This window comes from Charadrius vociferus, unplaced genomic scaffold, assembly GCF_000708025.1.
Source record: "Charadrius vociferus isolate BGI_N301 unplaced genomic scaffold, ASM70802v2 scaffold406, whole genome shotgun sequence".
NCBI lineage: Eukaryota > Metazoa > Chordata > Aves > Charadriiformes > Charadriidae > Charadrius > Charadrius vociferus.
The window spans coordinates 1564517-1583489 of record NW_009648948.1 but is presented as its reverse complement, the minus strand read 5'-3'; the positions used below and the strand labels follow the sequence as shown (position 1 = coordinate 1583489).

The 18973-nt window shown below is 38.4% G+C and overlaps 1 protein-coding gene across 2 annotated transcripts in view; it reads left to right on the top strand.

The window, feature by feature from the left end:
* Positions 1-18973, top strand: part of STAG1 (stromal antigen 1) — a 151121-nt gene that overhangs the window by 84496 nt on the left and 47652 nt on the right. For both annotated transcript variants that reach the window (XM_009887368.1, XM_009887367.1), the window contains exons 10-14: positions 5684-5782; positions 11044-11123; positions 13379-13486; positions 15734-15848; positions 18062-18179. In XM_009887368.1, coding sequence (XP_009885670.1) covers positions 5684-5782; positions 11044-11123; positions 13379-13486; positions 15734-15848; positions 18062-18179 — 520 coding nt within the window. The remainder of the gene's footprint in view (positions 1-5683; positions 5783-11043; positions 11124-13378; positions 13487-15733; positions 15849-18061; positions 18180-18973) is intronic.

Here is an 18973-nt window from a genome sequence, read left to right as displayed (position 1 = left end):
AGAGAGGAGGCAGCAGTGCAAGAGATTCATGGGCAGTTTCATATTCTACTTTAGAAGACATACACGTTAAACTGCAGGGAAGACACAGTTCTTCTACTTGTTTGTAGTAACTCCAGTGTAGTCTTTCAGAGGTAGGATACAGAAGTTTAGTTCTCTAATTTGGGAAATCTGTATATTTTGTATGTTAATCCTTCCTCGTTCCCAGTTTTCAGATGAATGTCTGTAGGGCTTTTTGGTTTTTTATAAAAAAATGAGATTGTTTTCTCATTTGAATATGGATTTCTAGTTCTGCCTTTCTCTCCTTTTAAGCATCTTTTTCATTGCTGCGGATCTGGGAGCATAAATTTAAAATATCTAAAACTATAATATAATTACGTAAAAATACCTCTTTAAATAAAAAAGGTGTTAAAGCAGACTGTCCAGTCTTAATTTTCACCTGCCTCCTTGATGCTTGGAACTGTTTTGGAACCATAATTGCATTTCTAGATACCTAGACAATCATGGTTCTTAAACCAGTTCCTAACACATAAGAAAATTACTTTTGCTTCTCTGCATGCCTCTACTTACTGTCTGTTTCTGTGAAAGGAATGAACCCAGGGTCCTCTGGAACAGATGGTATTTGAATACCTCATGGTGACAGCATCCTAACTTAAAAGGATGAAAAAATTGAACTTGTTTTTATTAATATTATGTAGAAACTGAAATTGTAGTTTTTCCAATCTTCTGAATGTTTAACTTCTATATCATCTCCTTAGTCCCTAATTTCCATGGTTTGGGGAAAGCTTGAGAAAATAAAAGAATTGCATTAGATGATACACAGTAGCTTCATAAATGGTATTGAGTGGGCATGGGCAGAGAGGGCACAACAGCTTGCTTACTCCTGCCATAGGTACTAATGTGCTGCAGGACGTTTTCATCCGTTTCTCTCTGGCAGTGTAACTATTTCTGTCATTAAGCAGCAGATTACCTCAAAATACACCACCCTAGAGCATCAAAATGCAACACAGAATATCATGGTCATTCCATAAACTGTGGGATTGAAGATGCCCAGTAATTTAAGTAATTTTTCTACATGAGAAAAAACCCTAAACATTGCAGTCTGCAGAAATATGGTAGGGCAAAGAGCTGAGCACATTAATTATCTACTATTCAAAGCTGATACATTTTGAAAAAGAGCAGAATACCCTTAGCTGCCAAAAAAGAAAAAAAAAGAAAAAATCCAAAAAAAGAATCATGAAGTGTGAAAAGAGAGAAATGGCTTTGCTGTCTCTCTTGACCACCCACCTACTTAAAAAATTACTTAAAACTGTGTTTCTGTGTGATCCAAGCCTTCGTCTGGCATGTGAGCTGACACATAGCAGCGCACCTTTCACTGCCATTTCTGGAGCTGTGGTGTCCCTGGATGTTACAGGAAGTCTGGTTCGCGTTGGGAGATGGCAGAGTAATACTCAAAAGTACCAGCTGTACGGAACATTAATAAGAATCTAATTTGGCTTGATGCTAGGCTGCAGAACACGTGAGATTTACACAACAGTTACAGATTGTTGGTTTGAGCCCTGTGCTTCCATCAGGATGGGTTCCTTTTCACAGGTCTGCCATATTAAAGAGAATTTTGAGTAAAGCAAGACTCTCCCAGACAAATGTAGACTATCCCACTCTGCTGGCATGAAAGGTGTATGTATTGCTTTTTGCTTCATTAGCAGCGGTAACAATTTTTTGCTGAAAACCTCCAGAGACTTCTGAGGTGATCTCAACAAAAATAGGGAAAATATTATAAATGTTTGTCATTTAACAGCGTTGATAAACATTTGATTTTTTTGGTTTATGTTCTAATTTCAAATTGTAAATAAAAGAAAGCATTAACAATTAAGTATTAGTGCAAAGCAATTCTCATATTCATGAAAAAGAATGTCATATAACACAAATAAAAATATATAAATAATTATCTAAAAATGTTTTGAGAGAAGGAGAATTACGGGAATAATTAGACTGGAGAAAGAGGCATGCATAGAACCTACGACAGTGTGGATAAATTCAGGATTCTGCAATAATCAAGTGTCACAATTAGAAACTGGATGAAACCACGAGTGTGTGTATTTTTCTGGAAGATGAAACTCAGAATGGAAGGTCTTAGTTGTTAGAATGCTGATAATGCAAATATTTTGTCCGTTATTTACTGAGAAAATGGCAAGGCTTTCCTTTCAGATATGTTCTTTCTGTCTGTAAAACATAGATGTGACAGCACAAAAATAGCTGGAAAGTGATGCTCATTTTCTTTAGCTGAATTAAAGGTATTGCGAGGTTGCAAATATTTGCTGCCTTAGGTTGACTCATACTCATACTATGATCTTCAGCTCAGAATTGCAGAAAATCTGGCTAAAATATAGTCTGGGAAATATTTTTGTTTATTCCCTTCCTGCTTAAGGCAAAATTCACTGTATATTCGCAGTGTTTCTCAGTCAGACATATTTTCAAAAAATACCCTCTGCTGGGTTTTCCACAGCTTTCTGTAGTATTTGAGTGCTTAACTATGCCACTAAAAAGTTCTTCCTTGCATAAGCTAAATAGTCTGTGTTGTAATTTTAATTTATTATTTCTTTTTCTACTCACTGTGCACATAAAAAGTGACAATTACTTTTTTCCTCTTCCTTCAAAGCACAACTTTTCTTTGTTGTGCTACAAGGATATTTACAGAAAGTTTTCTTCATTACCTCTTGTGTCCACTCCATACTGTGCCCGGGCCTTTTTTATTTTATCTTTCTTCTGGATTTTTTTTGTGTTCCGCTTGTGCTTGACCTCCTAATTAATTCATCAGTTAACTAAGTTCATCTCTTAGTCAATTAAGTCTCTTCCTGTCCTTGCTCTGCCTCACTGTGTTAGAAATTACCCTAACTTTAGCATTCCCACCTGCTTACTTCCTTGCTAGACAGGAAACTTCTGCTGCGTTTCTTTCCCCAAAAAAGTGTTTGAGGTGTTAAAAGCTCATGTTACTTCAATGATTTTCATAGTTACTCAAGAAACATCTCGTGTCTGGCATGTTGATGGTCTGTGGGACATTTCTGTTCCTCCGTTCTGCACTTCAGTGCTGCGTTTCCATGTACGCCTTCACTTTTGCCTTTCTTAAGTTCTTGTCCAGGTCCTTGCTGTTTATGCTTCCCCATGGGTTCCTGTCACTAATCTCCGCTGACTCTATTTTAAAACCTTCTTAGTAGGATTAGCAAGGTGACATGTTGGGGCTCTTCCCTCTCCAAAGAGATGAATTCCATCCTTGACCAACAGTTTAAAAACCAGACCTTTTTGCTATCAGAGAAAGCCGCCCTCTATCACTCGTCTGCCAAGAAAAGCAGTCGTTTTCAGGGACTGCCTCTGTGTCTCCTGGGCCTTTGCCCTCAGCTAGAGGGACCAGGTGTAACAGAGCCTTCCTCTCTTCCTCACCTGCTCCTGCACTCGCTTGTCTTCTGCCTCAGATCTGGTGAGCAGTGGGAGGATATCAGGCTGGATCGGTATGCTTTTGTTAGCATCTGGCTTCAGTCTCCTGGCAGGCCATGCAAGTATCAAATGTTCACAGGTTTGCTTCCTATCTACCTTGTTTGATTTACTCACTTGAGACTTAGAAAGACCCTCAGTATCAGGCCTGAACTTCACTCTGGGACCATTGATCCACCGTATGTGGTGAAGTCCACAAGAGGCTTTGGACCCCAGGGCAATCTAGACCTTATCTGCACAGCTCTCAAGTCTTTGTGCTGTTGGCACTGATTTTTTTTCTGTACCTAACCAGTTTAGAGTTTTGCATTTTGGAACTACAGCGCTGGCTGAATAACAAGCCGTCCGTCTACAAGCAGGACAGTCCTCAGTGGAGCTGTAACAGCCTGCTACTTCACTGTTGCTCAGTAGTGTTCGTCGTATGCCAAAACTGATACTGATCCTCTGTGGCCAAATAAGCTAAGGCCTTAAGAGGCTTATGTCCTCTTCTAATAATTAGTGATGGCTCCAGAGATCCTGACCTTCCTGAATGCCACATCGCAGAGGAAACGCCATTTCTGGTACTGCAATGTAGGTACCATTAGAAGAAAAATGACAAGCGTCATTCCTCTGTGCTTATTTAGCAGTTGATTGCATCCATATATTTTTTTTCTTAATAAAGTTCTTTTCTGTACCTTGAAAGACCTTGTGATTGATCCCTTAAACATAATTTTAATTTCATTGACTTTCTCTGCAATCGTAGTCAAAACAATCCCTAGAAGAGAGCGTGAGTGCTGAGACTCCTCACAGATAGAAAGAGGTGATTTCTCAGAAACAATAGTTCTTCAAGGTTCTTCTGAGCTGCTTCAGAGGTTCTTCAAAATTCTTCTGAAAATCCTCCTTTCAACTTCTGTCCTTCTTTTATCTTCTATTTCAATTTTTGAAATAGGTGGGAAGGAGGAAAGAAGCTTAAGGATTTTTAGCTTCTGTTTTTATGTCAGTCTCTGAATGTTCTTTCAGTTTTTAGCTTGAGCAGTTTTTTTTAAAATACAGACTTGATTATAGAATAGACAGGCTCAGAAATGAAGCCCTTTGGGTATGGAGTTTTATTTGTAAAGTTCAATAATTTGTATTAGTTCTTGAGCAGCTCAAGGCCTTTGACTTGGTAGTGTACTCACTTTCATAAAAGCAAGTTCACACTGCAGTGAACTCTACAGATTACATTTGAGCAGATTTGTGTTTATAACTTTTTTGCTATCTACAAATATTTTTCATCAAGAATCCGTAGTTTGCCGAAACTGTGCAGCTGAGCTGAGTTGTACATTTGCAGCCAGCCAGATGATGTGCATTTGCCCGGGGGATCCAGCTGTTCTCTTTATCATCAATGTTCCTATAGGCGACAAACCTTGATCCATAGGCACTGTCTCGTGCCACCCACATTTCCTGCTTTCAGCCCACCAAGTCAAAGCAATCCCCATCTAAAGAGCAGCTGGGAATGAGCTGCTGCCACCAGAAGAGCTCAGATAGACGGACACAAGCTGCTTTTCTTCCCGAGGGCTCCTCACGCTGTGGCATTGACGCGCTGGTCTTGTGGCAGCAGCCTGCGCCCCACGGCGGGGGTGTCACTTGGGCCTTTTGCATCCCTCAGTCTGTGCCTGCTCTATGATGAGAGAAGGGCTGCAGAACATTTCAAAATAATAAATCCAGTGTGTTCCTTTTGTTCCTGGGAAGAGGAAAGAGAGTGCTCAGAGGTGGCTGAGTTGCTCGAGTAGGCTGTGCACAGCCCATGCTCAGTCATTTTGAGCACTTGTGCTTTGACTGTAAACACCAGGTATCAGGCAGAGGTTACCTGTCATCTCTTTCCTAAAGATAAAGAGCCACACTGCCTTCACCAGCCACTTGAGATCATACATCTTTATTTTGTACTTTCTTGCTATCTTCTTTATCTTTTTGTGGAGTTACTTGAAAGGGAAACGGTAACAGACGTTTAAGTGATGGCACATTAAAGTCTTTATATATGCAAATAGGGGGAAAATTTAACATTGTTTATAGGCAGCTGCCTGTGGTTTTTGGTTTTTAGCTGAATTGCAAATTGGCTTTGGTAACTCATTTGCGTAAAATTTTAAATGTACATTTAACAAATTACAATATGGTCATATTTAATATTCATGTGCATTTGATTAGGGTATTCTATCAGCTAATCTTAGTGTGTTTTATTTAGCAAGGTGAAGTGAGGTTGAAGTGTTTGAAAGCTCTTCAGAGCCTGTATACCAACAGAGAGTTATTTCCAAAACTGGAGCTGTTCACTAATAGATTCAAGGTAAGAGGAAATACAATTTTTGGAAGGAGTACAGAAAATAAAAGTTTCATCTATCTCATCCTGTTGCGGTCTTTGAGTCATGTATATTAAATGCAAAAATAAACTCATTTGTTTGTGACAGGGCTTGTAACTGCAGTAGTAAAACTGTATTACTGAATGCTGAGATGAAGCCAAATTCATTTTACAGTGTTTATCTTGTAAGATTTCTCAGGCTTGGCCAGGATGATTATTTATCTGTTTGTATTATTGATAGTTTATATATTGTCATTATTCAATCTGCTTGTACTTATTTAATTTTAGATTTGTTGAATTTTAAGCATTTGTACTGGGTGTCTCACGCAATCTAAAATACATCTGGAAGTAACAGCCTGTAACAAAAGATTGTTCGTAAGACAAATTTTTAGCTGAGTATGTTGTTGTGTTTGGAGGAAGATGTACTTTGATCTGTATCACAGTATTCTACAATACCTTGCTGCAGAACAGGAGTTTACGTTGTGCTTTTAGACAAAGCCCTGAGCATGATTGTCCTGTTTGAGAGATAAGTGCTGGAGGAATATTTCATGGGATTTTTGCTAGCACAAACACACTGACTTTTTGTTTATTATCTTGATGAGAATGTGGCTGTTAATTCACTCTGTGGCATGACTGCTTTATTTCACAAGTGAAGTAGCTGGAGGGATGAGTGTAAAAATACTGTCATTGCTTCTGTTTGGTTCCTCTGCAAAGAAATCTTTCAGGCACTGTCACCACATCAGTTGGCACCTTTTGCCATCGCTTTTGTGTTCTGGAGAACACAGAACTGTGGTAAAAGTTACTCCCCCAAGGAAAGACAATTTAATTTATTTTTGCTTCAATCATTATTATAATGCCGATGAGAAATTCTGTCTAGAAAAGAAGTGGAGACTTAAATACTTGTAAATAAGTACTGTGCACGAGACTTAAACTTCTCATTGTAGACTTTATACTGCTTCACTGGTTTTGCCTGTCATTGCAGTTAATAGTGACTCCTCCAGTTTGATCTAGGAAAGCACAAAATATAGAAAATTTGTCATATCTTCCCTGTATGTAAACGGTTCATAAAACCACATTGGTAATCAGCCTTTTTACAACATTCACTAGAGATGAAGGAAAAAAAGATGCTTAGACTGCACTAAAGTCTAGGTATTAAGGAAGGCTTTTTGTCCAAAGAGATAGTTACATAATAGAATAGGCTCTTTATCTCCTTCATTTGAGATTTTTAGGTTCATTCTATATCTAGAATGAACTAGATATATTTGACTTTAAAGGAGGAGATGAACCTAGATCATTTTGTGAGATCACTTGAGGGCCTGTATTCTTCTAATTTTATAAAGTCAGTTTCTGGGACTATTGCAGTAAAGGCAAAGTTTCCTCTCATAGAAGAGTACCTGGCAAACAGGTTCAGACCTCAGACTACTTCTGTAACACCTCCTTAAGTCTGGCTTGCTTATCAGGAAGATGCTCCGAGGGCTCTGCTGGGAGGACAGGCTGAGAGAGGTGGGGGTGTTCAGCCTGGAGAAGAGAAGGCTCCGGGGAGACCTCAGAGCCCCTTTCAGTACCTAAAAGGGTTCCAGGAGAGCTGGGGAGGGACTCTTGATCAGGCAGGGGAGCCATAGGATGAGGGTGAATGGTTTTAAACTGGAAGAGGGGAGATCTAGATTAGATATGAGGAAGAAATTCTTTGCTCTGAGGGTGGTGAGCCCCGGGGGCAGGTTGCCCCGAGAAGCTGTGGCTGCCCCATCCCTGGAGGAGTTCAAGGCCAGGTTGGACGGGGCTTGGAGCAACCTGGGCTGGTGGGAGGTGTCCCTGCCCAGGGCAGGGGGGTTGGAACGAGATGGTCTTTAAAGTCCCTTCCAACCCGAACCATTCTATGATCATCTCAGGACAACCAGACGTACTAATCAACTCTCCAGAAAAATGAACCCTCTGACTCTGCTGCTTTTCTTGTGCCATCTGTGCAGACTTACAGATTTACTGCTTCTGTAATTTGATTTATTTCAAAAATAGGCCACTAAAACTCTCATGGTCTGTGTATCTTCTTCTTTTTACTAGAAAATGAGCTGGATGCTTCTCTCTTAGCCTCCTATAATTTGTAAGAGAAAATGCTGCTTTGAGTCTGAACCTGTCCTATCCACCAGTAAAACTTTTCAGGACAATTGGAGGCACTTTGAGAAATAGTTACTCCATAATGTACTTCAAAAAACTATGGGAGCATGAAACCTCCGAATACTTGCTCCTGGGTTTTTTTTTTCACAGTACAGACAATTTTTATTCTTTTTTGTTAGAAGATAGGTTAGCCTGTGCATTGCTTCTTGGTTTAGAATGGCTCAAGGAATTTTCATTTCTGTCAAAAAGTTTCACATGAAAGGGAACCCTGTTAGGAATCCTCATTTATCTTCTGTTCTGTTAAAGCTGTTTTTACTATAGAAGTTTGTATCATTATGAAATAAATTAGGGAAAAGGTGAGTTAAAAGTCTCTGTGAGCCTAGACAGCAGATACGTTTAACGTGATGATTTATCAGTTTCAGTTTCAGCCACATCTAGAGAACAAAAAGCTGGCATTGCCCAAATGCTGCACTTGGATTTACAGCTGTGCTGACAGGGATGTGGCCTCTGGCACCAGGATGAAGCAAAGTTTCAAATTAATGCTTTTTGAATCTGTGATACATTACCTTAATGTCTTGCCACCACAAACTCTGCCACCAGCCCCTGAAAAATAATTGACCCTAAATGCCATTCTCAGTTCCAATGGCTGCTTATTTATATTTCCTCATCAGACTTTAATCGACCTGCACAGTTCAGCTGGTATTCAGCTCAATCCATTCAAACTGTCAAGAGAAATCTCTCTAGAGATCTTCCCGCTGTTTAAAGTATAAATTAATTTGATCCAGAATGACTTGTACTGAGCTGTTAATATTTCACCACCTTCCAGATAGCTGTGGCAAGGATCTGATAATGTCACTTCTCCAAAGGAAAAGATGCGTTTGTGTTTCTAGGAGTAGGTAATGTGCTAGAAAATAAGCTTTCTCCATCAAAGAAATGTTTGTCCATCAAAGAGGAGATTTTGTTTTCCATCAAGAAGCCCTGTCCAATACAAGCATTAACTGAAGCCGTATAGAGAAAACGTGAATTAGCTCTTTTGCAGTCAGTGCTGAAGTCAAGACACTGACAGATTTAGGTGCAGCTGTTTAATTCCTGACCCTCATCCCTGACCCTTTGCAGGAGAGTGCTGTCTCCATGGCCTGGGAGGCAAAAGGAGATAAATTTGCTTTTCAGCCAGCCTTGTTCATGGCCTAATGCATAATTGCAAACTGATCGTCATAGTGAAAATTAACATTTCAAGTTATAAATACAGGACTGTGTCCTATTCTACTGCTGTACAGTGGTACAAGAAATTTCTGTCAAAGCAGATTGAGCAGCTGGGGTTTGTAACTTAGTAAATCGCAGAAGTTACACCATCCAGAGGTGTTCAGGTCTTGTTTTCAAGGCTCTTAGTGCCTGGCTGGCAGGTGCCATCACACAGAGATGCTGGCACCAAGGCAGAAAATAAGAAATGAAGCATCCATGCTTCTTATTTTAAGCCTGATGTTTGGGGGAAAAATTGAGAGGAGAGAACAGTCTTTTTGGATAAGAAAACATGGTCACATCAGTCAGTTGCAAAGTCCAAAAGGACTCCAAATTCAGACAGTACCTCTTGCTCTGTAAGCAGGAGAGAAGATCCCTTCCTTCCATTTTTTTTTTTTTTCAGAGATGTAGAAGGAGTTTTATACTTGTGTGCTTACTCCTTCATGTGCAGTTAGTTCCCTCTCTGTGGTATCCTGGAGTTTAAGATACACTTTGAGGGACTATATGAAATTCCACTGAAACTTTTGAGATCAATACCTCTGGCTGTTCTTTCTCTTGATGATGTTGCTCTTAGTTGTTGTTTCTTGGCAAGGACTGTAGGAAAAATTAACAGCAATTTTTTGTGTCTTGTCCGTAGAGAGAATTTCCTGTTTGGAAAGTTGTTTCACTGTTTGAGTCTCTTCGTGGACTTCTTACGGTCTCTGAAACTGTCTAGATACAACAGCTAAATGCACCAAATTTCCCAGGAATTTAATGGTGATTGATAGAGGTGCATTCAGTAGTAGTGACACAAAGTACCTCTACAGACCTGGTTTTGTTGAGACAGCCACAATGTGTTCCTTGCATCCTATTCCTAAATTGCAGTATTGAAATAATATCAATTGCCTAATATTCACCTTCAGCCTTTAAATGCCTGGAAATAGTAGAGAAAAGAGGTGAACACCTTTATTTTGTCCTGATTTGTTCTTCGTGACTTTTGCTGTTGTTTCCTAACGCTTCCCTTGTTTCTTTTTCAGTCCCTGACTTCTATTTTTTCACATCCCAAGATGTCATATAGTAACTAGTCCTTCCTGAAGCAGGTCAAGCCAGAGAAATCAAGTTTTATTTTAAGATGGCCCCATTTCTTTTCATTAACTTGATCAGTCAAGCAAAGAACATCAAGACATATTGCATTTTTATGGATGGATAGAAATTCTCCCCAGATAGGGAGGACAACATCCACTAATCACAAAAACTGAAACTAAGGAGAAAGAAACCCTTAGGAGACTTCTTGTAACTGCAGGGTCCTTAGAAGTTATAAAATCATTACATTAGATTGGAAATTGGTGTGCTTGTCTCCGCTAGAAAGAGTATAGGAAAATACAAAGCCAAATCCTAATTCTTGATAAGCAAGATATAAAGGGCATAGCTTTATAGGCAATGTGCAGATGCATATATTCAGGTGCGGTTTTCTTCACAGTATTTCTAAATACGCATATATGCAGCATTAATTGCCCTAAAATTATTTGTTTTCAGGGGGATAAAGTGGGGCAAATTTTCTGCTGTTGGCCAACCCAAGTACATTCCTTTTGAGGAAAAAAAGTATTAAATAAGACCATTCCAGAACAATGCTTCTACTCCAAAGTCTGTTTGCTTGTTTCCTGGAAAACACACAGGAATAAGGGCTGTTTGTTAAGCACTTATTCCCATCCTGTGTACTTGCCTGTTGTTCCATTGTGCATATAGCACACAGCTTCCAAAAACGTACGTTAAATGGTTGAATAATATTAAAAGGGATTTCATGTGTCTAGTTGAAAGATCTTTCTCCCCAAGAGTATTTATTTATAATCTACAGAGTTCTTCATCTGATAGCTGCTTGTGTCTTTCTGTTTTGTCACTATAATAAAATTCCTTTTCAGGATCGCATTGTATCAATGACACTTGATAAGGAATATGATGTCGCTGTGGAAGCCATTCGATTAGTCACGTTAATACTTCAGTGAGTATTTTTCAAAACCAGTATCTTCCCTTTGAAAGTTAGCTAAGCCAGTAATATTTAATTGACTTGTCTTTGCTTGTGTAACGAAGTGAATCTGTTACTTTACACTTAGTATGAAGTTGAACTGAATATGTAATAATATGGTCATGAAGATAAAATAAGATATTCCATCTCATGGAAACGGGCAAAGTTTAAAAAAGTGTTGATGTATTGAGACTATTAGTGCATCCATTCTTGTGGAAGAACGCCAAAGGGCATTTGTACCTTTTGCCAAGGGCAAAATGATTGTCCTCCCCAAAGCGAGTGTCTGTGCATTACATTTGCTGAAATAACTCTGGCAGTAACTAAGCAAAGATCCAGTCTTAGGAGTGTTGGTTACCTGACACAGCTGAAAAGAGAGCCATCTGGTAAATAAGCTGACAGGGAAAAGACGTTGGCTTCAGCACTCTTGTTTGGGTTATGCGGAGGTGACGGTGGTAGTTGGCAATCTTAAACACTTGCCCATGCAGGAGGAGACATAGGAGACATGCTTCCAGGCCCCCAGCTGCTTCTTACAGAAGTGCAGTGGCTTCCCTGCTGGAGGAGCACTGCTAAGCTTTTATTATATATACATTAAAACCTATGTTAAAGAAAATCTGGTTTACGAACAGATGCATAGAATTACTGCATCGTACTTTATACCCAGTGTCTCCACTTTGAAGAACGTTTTTGGACGTGCAGAATTTGGATGAAAGATTAGACTAGCTTTTTCTCTTAGTAAAGAAGTCTGGACTTCATTTCTTTTTTTATTTGTGGGTCACTGTTTTACAGATTTTACACCTGTAATATTAGGAAGAAAGGAAATCCTGTATCTACTGTTATATTTTTAAAGCAAATTTTAAAGCAAAACCAAATACGATCACAAATGAGATGTAGAACACATCTATTCCCTACATTATTAGCAACGTTTGGGAATGCAGTAAGATTTTAAGTCAAAAATTACCTTTTTTTTTTCCCTGTCCTGTTTTCTTTTTGGTTGCATGATGAAAACATAGCTAAATGCATTTAGTACCGGAAGAATATGGGTCACATTGAACAGCACAGGGCACTATTCTGGCAGGCAGGAACTCAAGAAAGATGGCATGAACAATCATGATGGGGAATGACCAATTAAAAATTATTTGTAATATCAAGCTAAGTGATGTATAGAGTCCCGATATGCAAATGTTTCTGATGAATGCTGATTAAACAAGGAGGGAAGTAATATTCCTGTATGCAACAGTGGTGATATTTTGATATCATTGATGGAATATAATTGTTCCATAGCTCTTAGCATTTTTCAAGAATACTGCTGCAAAATGGAAGTTTTTCTGTGTTTCAGAAAACTCAAACATAAAATCTGCCTTGAGCTCAGAAACTGCAGAAACTTGACTATGTTAAGACAAGGGTAAAAGGTGGCTTGTTCTTGTCAATAGATAATTGTAGAAAATAAACTTTTCATCACCTTTCATCCAGCACAGCAGGGTATGATCGGATTCAATTCCTTCATGTTGAAAATGAAGTCTATATCTAGTCAGCAAAATAACTACTGTAAAAGTGTCAGACAATTTATTGTCTCAGCATTATTGTAATACTAAATGGACACCATGATTCAATCCTGAAGTGACTGTGTATTGATTTGATTGATGGATGCAGAGCGCTTGGTCTGTGTCCACACTTTGTGGGTAATCTGGTTTGGTTTTCTACTTAACTCCTGAGAATGGAGTAGGCCAGGAGGCTGAAGCAGGTTTTCCCTGTCCCAGATTTGAACACTTTAAAAATTAAAAGCTTTGAAAGCAAACAGACGTTGCTATATAAGTAAATAAGTTTAAGCAAGCAATTACATTTTCCTCGTGTAACGTTCTAGGTTTTTAATTTAATAGTGTTTGATAATGAGTGTTTGGCATGTTGCAATACGTGCATTGTAGTTAGTGTGATGGTCTAAGTAATTAAGCAGGGCAAGATTTGTAAGCAGTGATGGCATTTTTTTCATAATACTATTTTATGTATAAATTGATACAACTGGGAGAAGGAAATCAGACAAACTTCCAGTCTTAGAGGCCCTTTAAATATCTCTGTATTTGGAAATTGAACCAAAGATCCTTGAAGTCGGTGTTCAGCCATTCAAGATTTTATATAAAGGAAATCAATCACGTAGCTGTCAAAAGTCATGCGAGGTGAGAGGATTGAAATTAAACATTTGTTTTAGTTCAGGTGTTACTTTCTGACTCTTTCAGTGGAAGCGAAGAAGCCCTGTCGAATGAAGACTGTGAGAATGTTTATCACTTAGTGTATTCAGCACACCGGCCTGTTGCAGTAGCAGCTGGAGAATTCCTTCACAAAAAGTAAGTTTTCAGTTGCCCTGGAATACAACCACCTTTGTGAATGCTTCCTAGTAGAGGGAAGACCAAAAGGCAAAGAAGCAGTAGAATGAAATGTCCCAATTTAGCAAATCAGGTATTTAATTTAAAACAGAGACTCATTCTCTTGTTTAAATTCAAGACCTAAAGACTGAAGAAACTGAATTTACATTTTTATTGCTCTACAATTCAGATAACTTTTCCTAACTCCTCAAAGGCTAAATATACAAAGGCTGCATAAACCTCTAATCCTGTAGCTTTTGCTGAATTACTGTTGCTCTAATATACATAGGGCCTATACATCCCTGATGGTGTACCTGATAGGCAGTCATGACTTTTACGAAGTTTTAAACCAGTTTATTTCAAAATTGTGAACTTGAGAGGTTTTTCTGTAGCAATAATGAAGAAATTTGTTTCTAAACTCACTGACTTCCCCTAAAAATACAATACACAGTGGTTACATCTTTCATGAACCCAAAGGAACATATGCCAAAGGATATGAACTAGCTTTTCCATGGAAGTGAATCATACCGCATCAGTAACTATGACCAGGACATTGCCACATAGTAATTAACCCTTTCATTTTAGTGTTTGTAGTTAAAAGTCCTTTAGCAGTAATTTTATTTTTTCCCCTCATGGGTCGTGACATTAGAATTCTTTAATATATTTCTAAAGTATTTATATCAGCATGCAGGTTACCTAATTTTTCATGCCAAGATATGCGATAGAAGAAATTACCTAAAAACATCAGTTGTCCTTTGCCAGTGTTCTAATTTTCTGTGTTTTATTAGTGATTTAGAAGTTCATGCTGTAATTGTAAGCTTTCATTGGTGGATATCTGGGATTCCATCTTTGTGATCAGGCATTGTCTGTTTCAAGGAATTAATTTACAAAATTCATTTACATTTAGTTCCCTACAAGACATTTTACAAGTTACAGGAAAGGGTTAGGTTCTTTTTAAAAACATACACTGAAATTCCTTTGTTAATCAACATGGGACAAAAAAATTTTGAAAAATGCCTCAGGCACATGAAGATGTACCTGCACCTTAGTGCACTTAGTGTAAAGACAAATCTTCATCCTAACTTTTCTTTACCACAAGGTAGTATGCTGCGTTCTATGAATGTCTCAAGGTAAACAGCACTGAGAGAAAATTGCCCCATTCCTAACGCTCGTTTTCTTTTGGTTTCTGCTAACACATAAGAGCTGGTGTGCCATTTAAATAAGGTAGAAACTTCTTGAGGTGGGATTTATCTCACCTAATTTTATACATTTAAATATCACTTTCTATGTGTAAGCTAGTCATTAGACTTTCTCTCTGTAGTTAGCAAAGGAAAGCAAATAATACAGAGGATCACTGGCTCAACCCTGAGGTGCATGCTTTAAGATATTTCAGCACCTGCAGAGGTTCTCATTTTTTATCTATTAAGATAAGCAGGGGGGAAGAGGTGATGTCTTTAAAATACATTTGTGTGTAACTCATCCTCCTCTTTTCAGTGAATTATAGTAGTGAAATCTAATGCTGTGTTTCACATTTCTAATTAGCTTTGTGACTGCAGTTCCACTGTAAAAGCAAGGAACGTATTTCACACTTCTCAAAGTAAAACAATCTTTGCTGTAACTGCAATGCAGGCACATCTGAGATCTCTTTAAGCGTGCAAATTTGAGCATTGAGAGTAGTTCCGACTTAGCCATGTACCAGGGAACTCAATGCAGAATGTATAATTTACCGAAAAACCCACCAAATAATTGACTGGTAGTTTTCTTTGTCCTCTGTGCTGCTACTGGTACCTGAGGTTGGTTGTTTAATGGGATGTCAAGTTTGTATCATATCCCAGTCAGTGTGACCAAAGTGAAGATAACAACCTTAGTTCCTAAGGCTCTACTGTAGTAAGTGCTACCACCATTGTAAGAATTGGTAAGTAAAAAATGCAAACTGTACAAATTTTGCACAGTTTTATATATTTGTCTAAATCTTTCAATATAAATATGTTTTGGAGAGCTTTTTCCTGTGTGAAATTCTTCCAGCCCTGTGAACTTGAAGACTGAAGATAAATTCACCTCTTCAGACAGGCAGAGGTCGTGCCCTCTTTCCCCTGAAAGAAATAGCTTGAGATACTTGCACTGTGTTTTATGAACAAATCTGCTATATCAAGAATGAATGCTCATCATATTATTGCAGAAATGAGATTTGTTTTGATAAACATGATAGCTCCTTTTGCTTATTTTTAGACTGTTCAGCAGACATGATCCCCAAGCTGAAGAGGCTCTAGCAAAGAGAAGGGGGCGAAATAGTCCAAATGGAAACCTTATTAGAATGTTGGTTCTTTTCTTTCTTGAAAGTGAGGTAAAAAATTCATTTTTAACCTTTACATTTTTAATAAAGCCTAAAACTTAAGTAGTGATTTATCAACATATAGTAACAAGTTGTCTTTCTTTTCCTTTTTTTCATAATTTCAGAAACACTGTATGCCCTTTCCCCCGCCCCCCATTTCCTTGCCCATGAAGCAAATTCAGCTCAAAATCATCTTCGTGGTTTATTTTGCTCTTGCGTGTACCCACTGTACTCAGTACCGCATTGCTGGTAGTATGGTGGCTACCAGGATTCATTGCTACATAGAAATGTAACTGGCTCTTTTTTTAAGATAACCATCCATGTGACTCCTCACATGTATACCTCTGGAGTTACTCTTTATGGAGTAAAGTAATTTGAACCAGAAAGGAACAAAAATTAGGTAATATCTCAAATTATGATTAGAATCGTAGAGTAATTCTGAGTGGAAAGGACCTGAGGGTCTTTAGCTCAAAGCACAGTCAGCTGTGAGATTAGATGAGGTTGTTCAGGGCTCGATGCAGTTGCATCTTGAAAATGCTGGAGGATGGAGACTGCAGGCGTACATACGATGACATTTAGTGTTTGAATACATTTAGGATGGGATTGTGCCCATAGTTTATGGCTATAGACACAGCATATGTGGGACTTTTTATGGTAGACATGCTAACAGTAATTCAGGTGGGGGAATGGCAGTGGAGTGGAGGAAAACTTGAGAAGGTAAAAGATACGGGATGCTCTGAAGATAAGAGGGGGAAAGGTTTAAAAATGAGACATTTGATTCGGTAATAAATAGATGGCAAAAGAAGACTGAAAGAAAGGAATGGCAGAAGTGTTTCTCCACAGAAGGGAGGGTAATGTATTTTGTGTAAAAAGCAAAAGGAAATGTATTGCAATCGGGTATTGTTACGAAGTTTCGAACAAGAGATTTGACGGTGAGAATGAAAAGAGACACAATCAGAGATGCTGAGAAGGAAGGATAACATTTAGGTACAGTGTTAACATTTTTTAGAAACACCTTCTAAACCTAAAAGTTAAGTCTGGATGAAATGTTGCTACCTGTGTAAGCCTTCAATCTGCTATCTGAATGTATTTTTAGTTCCAGCTTAGTAAAAACTTAGACTGTAATAGATCATTGTATTTTCTGGTGAAAATACCTTAAATCTGAGTGTGTGTGATTAGGAGTTAACTAATGTTAAGCTTGTCTGTCCTTCTGAGGAGGTGGAAAGAAACTCAGGTTTGCTCCCAAAACCACTATCAGCAAAGTGCCTCCCCATGCAAGCCATGGGCTGCTCCCCGAGATCGCTTGTCTCTCAGGGCCAGTTTTTGCTATTGCTGTTTTTGAGGGAGCTGTTAGAAACAAAGTAAAATATTAGGGTTCCAGTTTTAATAACGAGTTATAGAATTGGGAGTTTCCATCTGCATAGGACTAGAAGGTGTAAGAACTGCAATCTGACGGGGTGTGTTCAGAAGAAGGAACAGGGAAACCTGTGACAAGCTTCGGTAAGCTCTGTGACACATGACATTTTGCTCAAAGCTGTCAGAATAGTGGGTAAATGTACTGACACCTCCTTCCCTACAGTATTAGATGTTTCCCAGTTAAGGAATCAGTCCCATGTCTGGCAAGCAAATCAGAACTGCATATTGTGCTTGTTACTTTTTTATAAAGATTAAAGATCAGTTTAGAAATGAGTAGAGGTCTATGGATTATTTTTCTCACTTACAACAGTTGTGTTAATTGACATAAAAACATTTTTTGCAGTTAATGTTAATTCTATACCCCCTGACATCAGTAGGATTTCTGCTGCTGTTTTCTGAGCGTGTAGCAGCATGTATGAAAAATAAATGCCTGTTCAAAACAAATGTATTACAACTCTATCTCGTGTCCAACCATGTCTTCTTTTTATAATGTAGTAAGAAAGTGAGGAAAGGTAAGTTTACAGCTTCTAGGTCAAAAGTCTGAGAAAGATTTTTCACAGACAAGTTGCTTTATGGAAAAGAAGCTCAATTTGGTTTTATTCCATTCTCTATTAAAACATAGCCCCATTGTCGTGCAGTTGTATCATTCAGTTAGAAGAAGACCTTCCAGAGTTAGTTTCTGAATTTTCTTTCCAACTAACATTAAGAGTACATGCCCAGGACGCTCTCCGTGGCCAAATGATTGCGAAAGATGAAGAACTGCTGCTTGTACCAGGATGCTGTACTGATGGTTGCTTTGGATTTTCTAGTTGCATGAACATGCAGCCTATTTGGTGGACAGTTTGTGGGAGAGCTCTCAAGAACTGTTGAAAGACTGGGAATGTATGACCGAATTGCTCTTGGAGGAGCCAGTCCAAGGAGAAGAAGGTATTTGTCTAACCTTTACACTTTATTGATACATCACAATATTGTTAATTATTCCTTAAAAAGATGTTTCACTGTGAGTGATACAGGTATTTATTTTGTGGTTTGTTTAGAAAGTATATTTGCAGAAGATTTTAATTTAATCCATTTGTAATGCACTTTGCTTCAAAAGCAGCATTTTTGCGCTCTCTTTGTCATCTTGTGAAGTCTTCTGTACTGTGGTTCCCTAATATTAAAGGCTAGCATGACTTCTTGTCTGAATGTTTAAATAACTAGTGTATACGTGAACATTTCAATACATTAAATAGCTAATACAATTTTGAATAAACAAGCACTGCAGGTGGTGTTCATTAAATATGGGGCTTTTCTAGACAATGCTAAAACCTAATGAATTCTCAAGAGGAAGAAAAATAAGGAGATTCTCTCGCCGTTAGTTTCAAATCTGCTTTCACTAATAATGGATCTGTGTGCACAAGGTAGCCAGGGAGGTTGGTGGCAAAGAGTCCCTAATGGTAATGAGCGTCATTCAGATCCTTTATATTCTTTCAGGATTCTACAGCTTCAGGGACCTTCGCAGGGATTAGGTGGTTGAAAAAACAATGTACTCCTACTGCTTCCTAGCATGATGTGCTCATCATCTCAGTGTTTCAAAATGTGACCTTTTGGTATCCACCTGCTACAATTGTGGTATTTATATGGTATTTTCCTTAGGAAATTAGGCACTTCGGTTCTTTGTTTCTGCGTAGCCTTGTGGGGTTTGATCCTCTATATCCGACCAGAAGTACTTCCCAAAGAAC